This window comes from Equus quagga, chromosome 11 (genome assembly GCF_021613505.1).
Source record: "Equus quagga isolate Etosha38 chromosome 11, UCLA_HA_Equagga_1.0, whole genome shotgun sequence".
In the NCBI taxonomy this organism is placed as follows: Eukaryota; Metazoa; Chordata; class Mammalia; order Perissodactyla; family Equidae; genus Equus; species Equus quagga.
The window spans coordinates 622,944-638,404 of NC_060277.1; the positions used below are offsets into that span (position 1 = coordinate 622,944).

General features: G+C 44.7%; 1 protein-coding gene across 6 annotated transcripts in view; it reads right to left on the reverse strand.

The window, feature by feature from the left end:
- ARFGEF3 (ARFGEF family member 3) overlaps window positions 1-15,461 on the reverse strand; it is a 146,332-nt gene that overhangs the window by 66,204 nt on the left and 64,667 nt on the right. For all 6 annotated transcript variants that reach the window (XM_046675961.1, XM_046675959.1, XM_046675958.1 and 3 more), the window contains 4 exons: window positions 12,328-12,370; window positions 9,648-9,726; window positions 5,067-5,171; window positions 3,906-4,239 (listed from right to left, as the gene is read on the reverse strand). In XM_046675961.1, coding sequence (XP_046531917.1) covers window positions 3,906-4,239; window positions 5,067-5,171; window positions 9,648-9,726; window positions 12,328-12,370 — 561 coding nt within the window. The remainder of the gene's footprint in view (window positions 1-3,905; window positions 4,240-5,066; window positions 5,172-9,647; window positions 9,727-12,327; window positions 12,371-15,461) is intronic.

Consider the following 15,461-nt stretch of genomic DNA (forward strand, 5'->3'; position numbering starts at 1 on the left):
AACTAACTTTTATTTCCATATGGTAGAAGTCTTTACAGAAACTTTCAATCTGAGGCTAAATTAATTAAAGGAAAGACAGGTTAATTAACTGTAGTGGAACAGACATCCTATTGCTATATCTATTATTTTCAAAGCAAGTTATACTCACAGAAAACAGCATATTAAGCAGAAAAAGTTCTATCTTAAGGGCATTCTGTTTTCCCTCTTCCCACATTTCTTTCTTACTCCAGAAATTGGGAACTTCTACAGTGCTGGAGGCACAGAAATGAAGCTTCCACTTTTCTCTCCACATTTTATTTCTTTCACATCAAAAAAGGAGGGAGGGAGATGAATCCCTGTCTCTCCCCGGCTGCACCCCAGGGGTGTTCCAGTGCTTGCTGGGAGGGCATGCGCATTTTAGGGGTAGGAGTGGGCACTCTCGCTTTCCTTTGGGATCCCATTCTCTCTCTAATCTGAGTTTACCCTAGGAAATTAGATGATACATATTAGTTCCCACATTAATCTTTTAGTGCTTATTTCTCAGCTGTTTCAGAATCTGGAGGAAAGGGGACTGAGTGATTAGGCTCCTGAAGAACCTGCAACAAATACTTAAAGAAAGGCAAGACTTGTTTATCTCAGCTTTCTCAGGTGGGGTGGCAGATGTGGCAGCAGTGGTTGGGGAGTGATGAAGAAGAGGGAAGGCCTTCTAATGCTGAACATGGGCGAGAGAAAGGGAAGCAAGGTGTGCTTTTTGATTACTGTTTATCTTTTTGGGAAAGTGGAAACAGAAAAGAAAATGTCCTTTGAAAAACAAAACGTCCTGTAAGTCTCTGACAGGTGCACAGCGTGTATGGCAGATGAGAGAGAGAGTAGGGAGATAACACGCCCAGGGCTCAACGTCCAAACAGCTAGGCAAACACCCCGGATGCCTGGTGGCTCCTCTGTGCACAAACCCAGCACAGCTGGTGTCCAGGTTACCGACCTTCCCACACTGCTGGTGCCGCCATATGAACGGAGGCACTGCTTCAAAACAACCCACCACCTTGGCCTTCATGCTCCTCGGGCAGCTCTGCCCACACATGCTGCTCGGGGCAGGCCTCTAACCCCAGCCTTGCCCTGCAAACAACCTTGGGGAGCTAGAAAATCTGTAAAAAGGGGAAAGCATAACTAACTTCCTTTGCAGGGTAAAGAAGAGTCCACTGAAAATACATTTAGACCCTACATAGCCCGGACACACACAGGCTTAGTGTTCAAGGGTTGGGGCTCTAGGTGGCAGCAGCTCCAGGGCCTGCCAGCTCGGAGGGGAGACAGGCTGCTGCTGGTGAAACACCCTCTGTGCAGACATCCTGCCTCCAGGGCCAGCCTCATCCATCCAGAACCGATTCAACACTTTTTCTGACTCAAGCTCAGTGGTGCAGACCCCAAGGGAAGCTCAGAAAAGCAATGAACCCAACTACATTTGAAGAGACGAGAAGCATGTTCCACATCATACTGTGAAACCACTGGTGTTACGGGACACACAATCAATCACCAAGTGGCGGGATGGGGTCAAAGAAGAGCAAACTCCATGGCCTGATGACGCAGAGCCAGTGGAGGGGATTTTAACAACAAAGAGGCAGCTGGACTCAGAACACGTGGACTCCTTTTCAGCCCTACTGCTCACAAGTAACTCCTCCTCACGGAGCCTCAGTGTCCCCATCTGGAAAACGGGCCTGTCATCATCTTCCCAAGGGAGTTTGCAAACGGCTGTCTGAACTGTATCAACTGGCTACTGTATCAACCTCTCCACTCTGTGATGTGGCCATGGTCGTAATAGGGACAGGGAGTCGGAACGAAGGCAGGCAGGTGAGAACTGAATGAGGCAGGTCTGTCAAATGGAATTGGGCTGGTCATGGGAATGAGGGGCAATGAGAACAAGGACAGAAGGGTCTGCAAACTGGGCAGAATGCCTCAGACTTGATGGAGAGGAACAGGGAGCCCTCACTGTTAACAGTAGTGATTTATGAACACTAGCCCAGGAAAATAAGAGGAATCAGACAGGCAGGCAGGAGACAAGGAGCTGGCAAACTACTCCAGGCAGGAGGTAATGAGGACCAGCTATTGTCACCTGTCTTGTTTTGCTCTTCCTTAGGGTAGCATAAGTGCATCAAATATTTACCACTTCGTGCTCACAAAGCAGTTATACAAACCTCATCGCATTTTGAACTTGCAACCTTTGGCATCTTGTTACTAGGTACAGATGAGAAGATGCTAAGTTCAGAGTAATGTGATTTAGCTACCAGCCCCTGGCTGGTGAGTGGCAGAGAGGATTTGAACCTTGCCTCTTGAACTCAGGCCCCTGCAAGGGGAAGGAGCTGCTGGAATCATCTGTGCTGCAGTGTGAAGGTCAGTCCAGTGACCAGTGTGCTGCAGGAGACCTGGGCTTTGGCTCAGAAGGGGTGTGCACCCTTTCTCTTTCTTCGTGACCCTGGGCAAATCATTTGACACCTTGACACCTTAGTTTCTTTATGGGAGGCAAATTGCTTTTCCCCAGCATCATGTTTCTGTGGGGAGGAACATCCAGGGGGATAAAATTCTGGGTCCTTTTCCCTTCTCCCCAGTGGAGGGGGATGTCCGAGCTGACTGGTGGATTCAGGAGAAGGAGCTGAGCTCGTGTGGCCAGCCCCTACCATTCTCCTCCTCCTGGGGACCCACCTGATCAGGGAAAGCTCACTCCTGCTCCTCTAGGCTCCAGGCTTAATAGGGCAGGGGGGGTCCCCAGGCGAGGGCCACCGCTGCCTGGGTGGTGCTGGAGGAGTGTAGTCCTACAGCCTCAGCCTCCACAGCTGTCCTGTGTTCACAGCCTGGGCGATCACAGTAAGACCTGACCCTTTGAGCTCTGTTGCCTGAAGCTCTGATGGGGAAAAGCAGCAACATTCTTCACTGGTGAGAGCTGACACACCGCCTCACAAAGTTATTACGAACATTAAAGACAGTATACGTGAAGTGCACTGGCACACAGTCAGTAAGAAAAAATGGTAATATTATTGTGTGTTCACAGATTTTCTTAATCGCAGTTAAATCTGAACTGCTCATTCATTTCTAGAAACGTTGGGTCAGAACTTTCCATTATTCATTATGGTCAAATCTCATGAAAACAGCAAGCAGCAATTCAAATTAAGCTTTTTAGAAAATGGTGAGTAGCAAATATTGCTTAAAATAAATGAATCATAAACAAGGAAATTTTGTTACTCTGATTTTCTTGGTGTTGGGTAACAAAAGCAAATACAATTTGACCTTCATGAACAAGTTCACAAATACGAAAACGTGAACCACTTTTGTTTTTGGTTGAGAGAAAGCAGAGGAACCCTTGTTTGAAGTTCTTCAAAATAACCCTAATTCCTCCTCAAAGCCAAGAAGTGGCCCCCTGGGATGGTATTTCGAGCTGGACAACCTTTATCTTCTCCTCGGGGTCACTACGCTGGGAGAGACGAGGCACGAGAAGGAACAGGGCCAGGGACTCCTTGCAGCAACCAGAGATGATGAAGCTGTTTTTTGGATAACATACAACCTGAGTGTAAAATCATTTTGAAATCCCATTTTGGCGAAGCTGAATAAGCATCTCTCTTTGTGCGAACAGCACCTAAGGGAGCAGAAGGAATCCCAGCCGGGGCCTAGGCAGATGCACGCAGCTTAAAGCACCAGATGGCGTGGCTTCAGTGAGCATGTCCTGCCCCCCTGCGGCCCATGCACACACACCTCCCATACTAAAGAGACTGCCTGTCACTGGACACTGTGTAGTACAATTCAGTCCCAGCGAGGCTTTTTTTTTTTTACAGTCTCTCCAGCAAGTGGTTGCAAACGTGTTCTGAGTGCTTCCTGTGGGCAAGACATGGTGCTCAGACCCCCCCGGCAAACCTGGGGGCATTCTTCAGGGCCTCCCCTACCTCTTTCATTATTTTGATGGCTTCCACCCGGTGCTGGGGTGGGGGATAAAGCAGCACGCGGTGATAGAGGGACTGGAGCACGGGCTTCATGGAGTCCACTGCCCCCACCAGCCGGACCAGCTCAGCTGCAATGTAGTAGATAGTCCGAGCCACAGGCCCGCTCAGGGCTGGTGCAGTGGAGGAACAACCTGAGCCCCGGCCGTGGTCGGAAACTCCTGGAGACGCAGAGTCCAGCTCGATGCTGGTGCTTGTGCTGCTGCTGTGAGCAGACGTGATGGTTTTGTCATGAACTGGATTCCCCAGGATCACAATGAGAGCGGGGCAAAGGTTTTTCCTGGGGAGAGAAGGGAAGAAAACAAGTTTCACTACAAGGCCAAGGATAAAACATGCATACTGTCCAGATGCCACAAAAATGACTGAGAGTCAAGTTCCTTATTGCTGCTGCTTGTGGCTACATTCTGCCCGTTTTCCATATCTCTCCATCACTTCTGGGTATGCCAACAGAATTCCTTATAACTCAAGCTAGGGTTAACTAAATAAAATATCACGAGAAGTATTAAGAAACCATCTTATGTGAGGAAATAGACTCAAAATGCTAATGGTTGGCTATAAAGTTTCATTTTGCTATAAATAAAATTGTTCATACCCCTCATTTGAGACATTAACCTAAGATTCTGACATGTCACTCATCGTCCTCCCTGTTGACAGGCCCGGAGCCCAGAGCCACTGCCCAGACGCCTGTGGGTCCCCCACTGGACCTCAGACTGTGCGGGACTAGCATTCAGGTGGAGGTGGAGATGCCGCAAGGCTAAGAAGTAGGCTCAGTAGCTCGTGCCCCTGTGCCACCCTCTGGTGCCTGTCTATGCCCTCAGAACAAACCAACAACCTAGGAAATAACCTCCTTGTTCCTGAGTCTTGTGACCCTATGATGTGAACAAAGCGACACGGGCCCTGGACGCACATTTTGCTACCTTAATCATCAGTTTCTGTATATCCAACTGCTACCTCTAACCGAAGCAACTTCCCTCCTCTCCTCTAAAATATTTATACGCAGATGAAGCTCTGGGTAGGTCATGGATGCTGAGGGGAGAGACCCACAGACTCAGTTAGGGCTGAGCCCCTTGGGGTGGTGGCTGGCAGGGGTATCTGGAGGGCGCTCACCAGATCAGGTCTGTGAAGCCTCGGTGCAGGTGCATGGAGGAGGAGGAACCGCTGAGCACGGACAGGATACACTCCAGGTGCAGAAGCTGCAGCTGCTGGCTGTCACTGCAGAAGAGCGAAACCGACACACAAGCACAGACACAGTGACGGCAGGGTCAGAGGTCGTGTGGGAAACGCTTGGAGAAATGTTAGGCCTTACAGCAGTGTTCATTCTTTTGAGGGGGAGTTAGTGTTCTGAGTTGAACTGTGTCCTCCCCAAATTCATATGCTAAATCCTAACCCAAGCGTCTCAGAATATGCCCTTATTTGGAGATGGGGTCTGAGAGAGGTAATCAAGTTAAAGCAAGGTCATGAAGGAGGGTCCTAACCCAACACGGCCGTGTCCCTATAAAGAGGAAAACACATGCAGAGGGAAGACGAAGTGAACAGATGCAGAGGAGACGGCCCTCTGCAAGCCAAGGAGAGAGGCCAGAGCAGTCCTTCCTCAGCCCTCTGAAGGAGCCAGCCCTGCCCGCACCTGGATCTGGACTCCCGGCCTCCAGAGCTGAAGCAGCGAGTCTCTGTTGTCTGAACCACCTGGTCTGTAGTACTTGGTTACGGCAGCCCTAGCAAACTAACAGTCAGGATGATGTTTTTAGTAACAGACATTACTTTCAGAACAGTTTTAGATATGTAGAAAAGCTGAGCGTGGTCTGAGAGTGACCGTATTTTACCCACTCCTGCACCTGTTTATCATTTCATTACCATTCTACATCAGCTGCCATTTGTACATTTGATACCATTAGTGAACAGATATTGATATATTATTACCTAATTTCATACTTATTCCAGAAATGGTAAAGTCTAACATGTTTAATTATCTACACCTTTCAGGAGACCATTGCCACATTATCTTTTAATAGGTCAAACACAAGCATTTAATTTCTTCTTTATTGAAGGCAACGTGGTTTTTCAATGAATGAATTACTTTTCCCTAAAATTACTGTTAGAGGATTCCTCACTAGAGACAAGTAAGAATACAGGCAACTTCACAGGATGCCCATTCTTATACCCAGGTTACATTTTCTACGCAGCCCACCAGAAAGTATTACCCTCCAGGTGGGTGGCAAGGATGACAGGTAGGGGTAAGGAAGAATTTAATTTTCAAGGACACATTTACTACTAATGTATAATAAATACTTTGAAGAGAATTCATTCAGGAATCCTGTATAGAATGGAATGTTCAGAAAAAAGAAAAATGTTCTTTTAAAAATAAATTTTTGGTTGAGACACTTTTCTCCTAATTTAAAGTAAATAAATGCCAAAAGGAAGGTTATTGCCCTTAAAGTTCAAATAACTCCCAGAAGGGGATAAAAGAGAAAGACACGACACATGACTAGCAGACTACCAGTTTAAGGAGACAGGAAGGAAGAAAAGCTGACAGCAGACAGTAAATCCACACACTGACTAACGCAGGGGGCTGTGCAGGTGCCAGACAAGGACCGGAGGCAGGTAAGGTCCCTCATTCGGGTGCCCTGTTCAAGACCCGGACAGCACAGTCTCTGTGCAGGTAACATGATGCTCTAAAACCCGCTGGCAAACTGCAGCTCGAAGGCAGCATCTTGCCCAAGGTCTGTGAGTCAAATAAGGCCTTTGCTTTTTTAAAGGGCTGTAAAACGAGAAAACCAAAAATGAACAGCAAACAGCAGAATGTGGCTCTTTACAGAATGCCTGCTGAGTCGCACTCTACAATACTCTCCCTTCTGCAGAGAACTGCACAACGATGAAAAGAAGGCCGTTATTCTAAGAAAGCGCCCTCTGCTTCTCTGTGGACACCCCTCACCACACCTGCTGAGGGTGGAGACGAGGCGGGCAGGGGCTGAGTCCCGAAGATGCTGTCACCGTTGCCAAGAGGAAGATGGTGGTTGGAAGAAGATGGTGGTTGGAGGAAGAGGAGAGAAGGAAGACATGACTGGCCTTTCTTGGGCCAGGGAAGCACTTTATACGCCCACGCTCCTCCACCCACAGGCTTCCCCACAGCTTTGAACAAGACGTAGTTCCTGACCAGAAACAGCACAGTCTTCATTCCTGTTGGATGAGAGAGACAAGTAAGAACAGATACAGTGCTGTGCAGGAAGTGCTACAAGTGAACCATTTGACACAGGTTCCACGAGAGCATACAGGAGCTACTTGATGGACCCAGAGAGAATTTCCAAAGGAAAGGGCATCTTAGTAGAGACGTAACGTTCATGCTAGAGTCTCCCGGATGGAGTGCTGGGGAGAGGGTGTGTCCAGTCGAACTATGTCTTGTTCAAAGCTGTGACACAGCTGCTCATGCAGGTGCACCCCAGCTTCCTCAGCAGTGGAGCACCATCCTAGGTAAGGGAGTCGTGACGGAAGAGACTACAGTCAAACGAAGTGAGCAGTCTCTGGAGGCAGGACTACAACAGGGGAATTGCCCTGAAAACCAGGCAAGACCACGAGACTCCTGTAAACACCACGAAGCTCAGTAACAATATGCCTAGAGCCATCTCTGAGCCAACGTCCAACGACAAACTCTAGAAAAACACATGCCTCACGTGAATTGTTTTCCCCATTTAAAGCCCATCGTCAAGTCACATGGTTCAGAAAGGTTTTCATCCTTCTCGGTGACTGACAGAAACATGTGACTTTTAGTTCCTAATGTGTGTAATTTGCAATGTAAATTTGTGCCATGTCCTTTCCTAATAATTGACAGTCAGATTTCTCAGTGCTCAGTAAGATGCTCAGTGTTCCTAACTGCATCATAAACTATTTCTTGGACTCAAACAGCATCATGTGACTCACCTTATCTAATACAGCACTCTATTAATACTGCATCTCCATGGCACGTGAGTCACTCTGCACACTGGAGTGCGTTTTCTGAGTCTGAGACTGAATGGATCAGGAAGGCACACCCTGCGGAGCTGAAGCTATGGGAGGGATGTGGGCTCTGACTTTGGAAATGGTGTTGAGAGTACTGACCACAGTGTGGGTTCAGAGGAAGAACATACTCAGAAGGCAGGAGAGGGGTCAAGCTTAGCTCACAGAAGTAAAAGATGTACAGGTGTCAAAACAAGGGGAATGGCAGAGCCAGCAGAGTGAGGGTAGCCAAAAGCATGGTGCCCATGACTTGCTGGACTTAGAGGTCTCCCGAGGTCCGAACCATGGTCATGGCTGGGCGGAGGGAATATGGAGCCTCTCCCAGTGAGGACACTGGAGAGAGAAGGAGGGTGATGACAACCATACCCAACAGGCATAACCTGAGACTGTCCCAGGGAAATCAGGTCCCATGGGACCCTACAGATGGGGTCACTGCAGCTGGTGTGGAGCCCTTGGGTTCGGATAAGAATCTGCTCCAGCTCTCCAGGGTCAGGAAAGATGGGGGCCTGAGCAGGGCACAGGTGGAGCCATTTACATCCCATCTGCTTCAGACACATCCCTTTAGAGAGAAAATAACGCCCTGCCTAGAGTCTGGGGTGGGAGAAACTTGAGGGGTCTGTGGAAGAAGGCAAGTGGCATTTCTTTTTGGTTTTATACTACCCACATATTAAATAGGTCTCTTCATTTTTTAAGAGCTTCATTTGGTCAAAATAGGCAGGTGACCTAGAGAAACAATGAATACAGTGATGTAGAAATCATTTGGCAACAACTTTTAAAAGTAATTCTAAGCTTAGCTTAAAAATAATCCTGAGTTTATAAAACAACAAAAACAAGTTTCTGCAATTCTCCCAGCAAAGTGAGACCTCATTCATGTTTGCAACTGGACTGCTTCTTTCAGCTCATTACTGAATGTAAAATTCTACAAGCAAAAGTTTGCTGAACTATCAAATATTCTAGTTACCAGGAAACAACAGTTTAATGCGTCTCTCATAGCTCAAAGGACACTTCAGAATCTTCCTGTGTTGCAGAATTTTGCAGGTAACTACAGGTGCAGCTGGTAGAGACTTCTCATCTCGTCTTGGAAAGTCTGGTCTTTCTGTGATTTGGCCTTACTCTGGATGCACAAGTTATCTTACTGACTTACTGCCTGGAGAGCTGAAACAGAAGGCACCACCTGCACAATCTAATATCACTGATTAAACTGCATGCAAAACCACAAAAAGTATACAAAAGTCAGAGAAATGTGTTTTTCTTAAAGATATGCATGTGAGTGAGCGCCGAAGCTCAGGAAATGTAGAAGAAACAGAAAGCCACACAGTCAACCTTGCATTCAACAGAGGAGGACAGAGCAGTACAGTTTGATGAGATCTGTTTAGGGTCACACAGCTGGAACACGCCTGGGTTAGGACCTGCCCTCACATCGACCAGCTCTTAGCGAATCTTCTTTCCACTCAGCTCCACGCTTGAGGGACTAACTCCTTTGCACAGTGTCATTTTCCCATCAGAAATTTCTCTCCTTCAGTAACAGCATTTGGTAATGTGGGCTTGCCAAGGTCACTGAATACATTTCTCAGGAATTACAGGGGAATTCCAATGGGGGAATCATTGTCCCTATAATCTGCAATTTTAAGTGACACTGTAGACAAGTTATTTCATAAATAAACCACTGGCGAATGAGAGGACCACAGTGAAGGCACTTACTTGATGGCAGCCTGCAGCTTCTCACACAGAACAGTGAGCACAGAGACAAGGTCATCACAGAGGGACTCCACCGTTGACCCTTCAAACAGAGGAGGGGACAGGTGTTAGACATTCGCAGGGGCACTAGAAGCTTCTTCAATAGTCCTTCCCATCCTCTGCTTTTGATGCTTCAAGACTGAAAAGATGATTTTCAGATGCTGAGCCTTCCTTAGGCCTCCAAAATGATAACAGAAAAGAATTAAATACAATTATTCATTTCTAAAGTAAAACACTCAAAAGATAGTCCAGAAAGAAAATAATATTGTTTCTTATTATAAAATTCATTCACACTTAACACAAGATTTCATTAATTTAGGAAACAACGCAATTGACAACAATTTTCTCAATATTTAGGCAAGCAGACTATACAGTCATGTGTCGCTTAACAATGGGATATGTTCTAAGAAAGGCGTCGCCAGGCGATTTCGTTGTTGTGTGAACATCATAGTGCGCACTTACACAAACCTAGATGGTACAGCCCACCACACACCGAGGCTCTATGGCACTAATCTTATGGGACCACCATCGTACATGCCGTCCGTCGCTGACTGAAATGTTGTTATGTGGCACATGACTGTGTATCCTTTATTTTGAGCTCATCAATTTCCAGGTCTTCTGAGAAGATCTGAGTTGTATCCCAGAGAGACAAAATGTGGTAGCATGGAAGAAAGATGAGCTTTTCAAACTCAAACTAAGAAACTAGGGAAAGAAGGCAACCAAATTCAGTCACCATCTTCAGACAAGGTCTTTGTTGTTAAAGGAGCAACAGCTAATGTCAGAAAACATAATTTTCCCTACAAACACATTCACATCCAGAAATTAGCAACAAAACTCCCACAGAAGCACTGGAGTATACTGGAAAAAGGCTGAAATTTGGAATCTGTTCAAGTACTGCTCCACAACTTGCTGATTGCATGAGCTTGTGTCAGCATCAGTTTTCCCTTTGGCAAAATGGGATAAATAATACCAACTTCACAGAATTGTTGGGCCAGGTAAAGTAACAAGAATTTTTTTTTTTTTTAATAATAAAACCCAGCTAAGATCTACACAAACGTGGCTAAGTATGTGATGAATGTATAAATGACTAATGACCATGAGGCCAGGGAAGATGGAGAAAAAAATGGCAGAAGTGCAAGAGAGAAAATAAAAGTAAAGTTGGAGGAGGGAAGGAGAAAGAGAAGTGGATGATCCTAAGAATTTATGATCTTGGGGCCAGCCCCATGGCTGAGTGGTTAAGTTCACATGCTCCGCTTCAGCGGCCCAGGGTTTTGCTTGTTTGGATCCTGGGCTCGGACCTAGCACCACTCATCAAGCCATGCTCAGGCAGCATCCCAAACAGCACAATCAGAAGGACCTACAATTAGAGTATACAACTACGTACTGGGGGGCTTTGGAGAGAAGAAGACTGGCAACAGATGTTAGCTCAGGTGCCAATCTTTAAAAAAAAAATTTATGATCTTAAATGTAGGAAAAAAATTGAGAAATGATAAGGTACAATGAGAAAACACAGCTTAAAACAAATAATACCCATAAGTAGTCCTTAAACTTAATTTTAGATAAATTTCAAATGGGTCCATCAATTGTCTACTCACGTATTTTTTGAAGATGTGTCTGACCAGGAGGATGTCGACCTCCGTTTTGGTTTGTAAAATCACCCCACACTAGAGTGGAGATTTCAGAGGCACGGCAATCAATAGAGGAGGGAAAGGCAGGCGGGAGCACGAGATTGCAGAGGTGAGAGGACCCACAGCGCCGCCTGCCACAGCCTGAGAGCAAGGGCAGTGGTCAGCAACACACTCAGCCGCATGCCAGAAAAGGAGGAGGCAGCCTCCACCTCCTCCCTCCCTTTGCTCTCTTCTCCTAACTGGGCCTGCTGGGCTGCTTCTCTCCCTCTCATTCCCGCCCTTTTCCATCTTCTCTCAACTCCGCTCCTTCTCCCTACTATTAATCGGCAAAAGTATCAAAGAAAAGCAGATTTTTCCAATACTTTTTACATTATTGAATAAAATCTGAAATAAAACATATTTCAATTTTTAATCATATAATTTGAATTTTTCATATCTCTTTCAGAAAGTAATTCTACCAAACACTTAAAAAAAAATCAAACTGCTTGTCAGTTACACATGGACCTCTATTTTTCCTTTCCCTGTGGGTCAGACAAAAGTTCTTTACTTTGATTTCATCTGCTACTTAAACTGGGCTGTCTGTCCTTCTGCAAGATTCCCTGTGAGATGACTCACTTTTCATATCAAAATATTGGTATTTCACAAACATACTCCAGGTGCGATAGCACTTTATGTCAGTCAGGTTTCTACAACCATCTATCCAATTCTCATTTTAATGATTAATAACCCTGACCTAGTAACCAAAGTAACCAAAAAAGCCAGCCTCCAACAGGACGGTGTGTGAGCAGTTACCTCCCTCGCAGAGTTGGGATGGGAGTGGGTGTGGGTGACACAGAGTGAGGGACACAGGGAAGACAAGAGCTGATTAGACACAGGGAAGGCAGGGCTGGCAGAAGCTTGAGGAGAATGTGAGCTCACCGGAGAGCCCTACTCATCTTCACGTCCCCAACACCAAGCACAGCAGGCATGCTCATAGATGCTTTTGAAACCAAACCAGCAAAAGTCAAATCCAATACCTTGATTCCTGAATTCCTGTGGGTCATCCGGGTTTTCAATTATCTAGTAAGGGAGACACACACAGGACAATTAGGAGATTCAGGCAAGAAAATTCCCGACTCTTAGGCAACAGAAAATTCTAGAAAAAAAAATGCCAATCTGAGTGCTCTGGGCTCAGCTAACTTACCTAAGTGCGCTTTCCAGGTCTTGACAGAATTTTAATACTCATGGTATTTACAAAAAGACTATGATTTCTGGAACTGAGCTTATGAGTTTCAAAAACAATTCATTCCAGAGTCCACAGACTTCCCGAACTTTAAGCTCCATGGTGCACTTTGATTCCAGGGTTCTGAGCCATGATTTGGGGCAATATCTGCCTAAAAAGTGAGTTACCTTTGCACAGAAAACAACCTGTCCCAAGGTCACAGACTATACTCGACTGGCCCCTAATGAATGCAACGCTCAGTTATAAGGAGGATCAGGCTCCTGGCCAGACTGACTTCCAAACAACCCTCCAGGCTGCACAGGCAGACCCAGAACCATCAGGTAGAGGGGGAGCCTCGAGGAAGGGACAAGAGGAAGGGAAGGAAGTTTCCCAGTAGGAGGACTGCTCTCGAACTGCAGGGACGAGCTGAGAGCTAGAGGGCGGCTCTTCAGTCTCCCTCCCTCTCAGCACTGGGAGATAAGAAGGGGGCCTCTTCATCCTAATTGACTATCATCCTACAGCACTATCTTTCTTTTTTTAAACTTGCTATGGGCACATATTTCTATTATTTTCTGTTCATTAATTTGCAAACCCAGCTGCTTCCACATCACTCTCTGTGAAACAATATGTCAGTGTCCATGGCTCAGCATATGGCTGGAACAACATTTTCTGGAGTAATATACACTTGAGTCATTTTTAAGGACAGGAGAAACACCACCACCTATCCCTCAAACATTTACATGTCGCATTTTTGCTTTCTGAAATTAGTAACTTACAATTTAACAATGGCTTTCATCATCTAAATAATCCAACAGTAAAGCCTGATAATAACTCAGGGTTTCTGAGAATACAAAATCAAATTGGGTGATCTGTGCTGCCAGTAGGGCTGGGGAGCAGATAGACATTAGGCTGAAGATAACATTCCATGTTAATGCTTTTAGTATTCTAGATTTATTTTCCATCCACTGTAGTTAAGTCTTTCTAATTCTGAGATGGTCCATGATGTCTTTTCAGTGACAGGTCACGCTACACATTATACACATCTTCCCTAGGTAATACTCAGGGTCCACGAGAGAACCACACCATTCCTATGGACCAGTCACCTTAACAGCTTTTTTTTTTTTTTTTTAACTTAATAGCTTTTTAAAAATAAACTTCTTAGGTGGCAAAACATATGTTTCCCTGTAGTAGACATCACAAATGCTTAAAACATTAGCATCCTGAGAATTGTTTTTTTCTGGGACATGGAAACATCTCCAGGGACCACATGAGTAGTAGAAGTGAAATAACAGGAAATACTAATTTTCCACCTAATTTGGGATCTTGTCCCTGGCTGGGGTGAGTGCAGATGGTCAGTGACAAGCAGGACCTCAAAGCTGAGGAGCCACATAAAACATGGGACAGAGGCAGATAACCACCCAGTTCTATCTGGGCTGTACAGCTGCACCTGCCAGGGTTCTCACTGAAGAGCAACACGAGCCAAAAGGCAAGTCTTTCACCCGAAACCTAACACTCACCTGCTCAGAATTTAACAGATAAGATTAAATGAACTAATACAATTGAAATCACTGTGAGACTAAAGACCCATTTATGTTTCATCTTAAAATGTTAAAATATTATTACTATTATAGTATTTCATCACACTGGCATTTAGCAAGGATGGAACATGACTGTATATTAATATAAGAAATCTAAACATCAGGTGATTTCCAGTAAAAATACTTTTTTCTCTTAATACGTTCTCTATTTATAGATTTAAATTTCTTTTAAAATAAGGTTCCCATACCACCATATTCAAAATCCTTGTATAAATGAAATAGTTTTTAAACAAAGAATAAGCTAAGGTAATAAAAGTATCTAAAATTAAAGCAATTCTTTAACAGAAATTTGGGTTTTAGATGTAGCAAATACAACAACAACAAAAAAAATCAGTATTTGTTTTTTCAGATTAGTGTTGTTTTTTTCCAACACGGGCTGCCAGACTGCATGTTAACCACCTGGACCGGGAGTCAGCTCTTCCACTGATGAGAGCATGGACTTCAGATGTCACTTTCATCTCTCTCAGCTTCATCTTCCTTATCTCTCTTGTGAGGAATAAAAGAATCTGACCAGATCATCTCTAAGGTTCCACTCAACTCTATGACTTTCAAAAAATTAGAAACTATTTGAAGTTAAAAATAGGAAAATTTGAAGTTAAACACGAAATTTTAATTTCCATAAAATTAGTTTGAGATGTTTCAGACAGCCATTGAGATTTCCTATTCTAAAAAATAATAAAGTGCTCATTTCTAAATACCTCTTGCAGATTTTAAAATAATTTTAATCTGAATTATTACAGAGGCAGATTTTGAAAAAACAGCAATTTTGAAGAGGAACTGTCCTCATCAACATTCCCAGAAGACAATATACACAAGAACCAGTTACATTTGCGTGCTTGCTAGAAAGGCTCATCTTGGACAACCTGTTCAAGTTTAGAGCAAAAGGCCCTGGTGGGCTTCATGCGGAGAGAGGACAAGCCCAGCTTTCCTAACACTGATGGCACAGCCGGTGAAGGAGACCCCGCCAGAATCTTCAGTTACACACACCAAACCTCACAGTACGGAATCAACTGCTATGTTTTTTTCTTAATTTCAAATTTACTTCTGTTATTTGTTAATATATCACAATATTTTTTATAAAAATTTTTAATATGTTTTAAAAAATGATTAAAAAAGAAAAATAAATTTTAAAATAACGACTAAAAAATGATAACACCATATGGAAAAACAACTCTCAAAGCTTTAGAATGAAACAGACAAAAATATATTTAAAGAATTAATTTACATAAATAAATGTTCTCCTAAACCAAGCCCGCCCTCTCTCCCGTTTCAGTAGGAGGCCGCCCTGGTGGGGCCAGGGGAACACAGCACACACAGCATGCAGGTGGACACAGACGCTGGCGAGACCGTG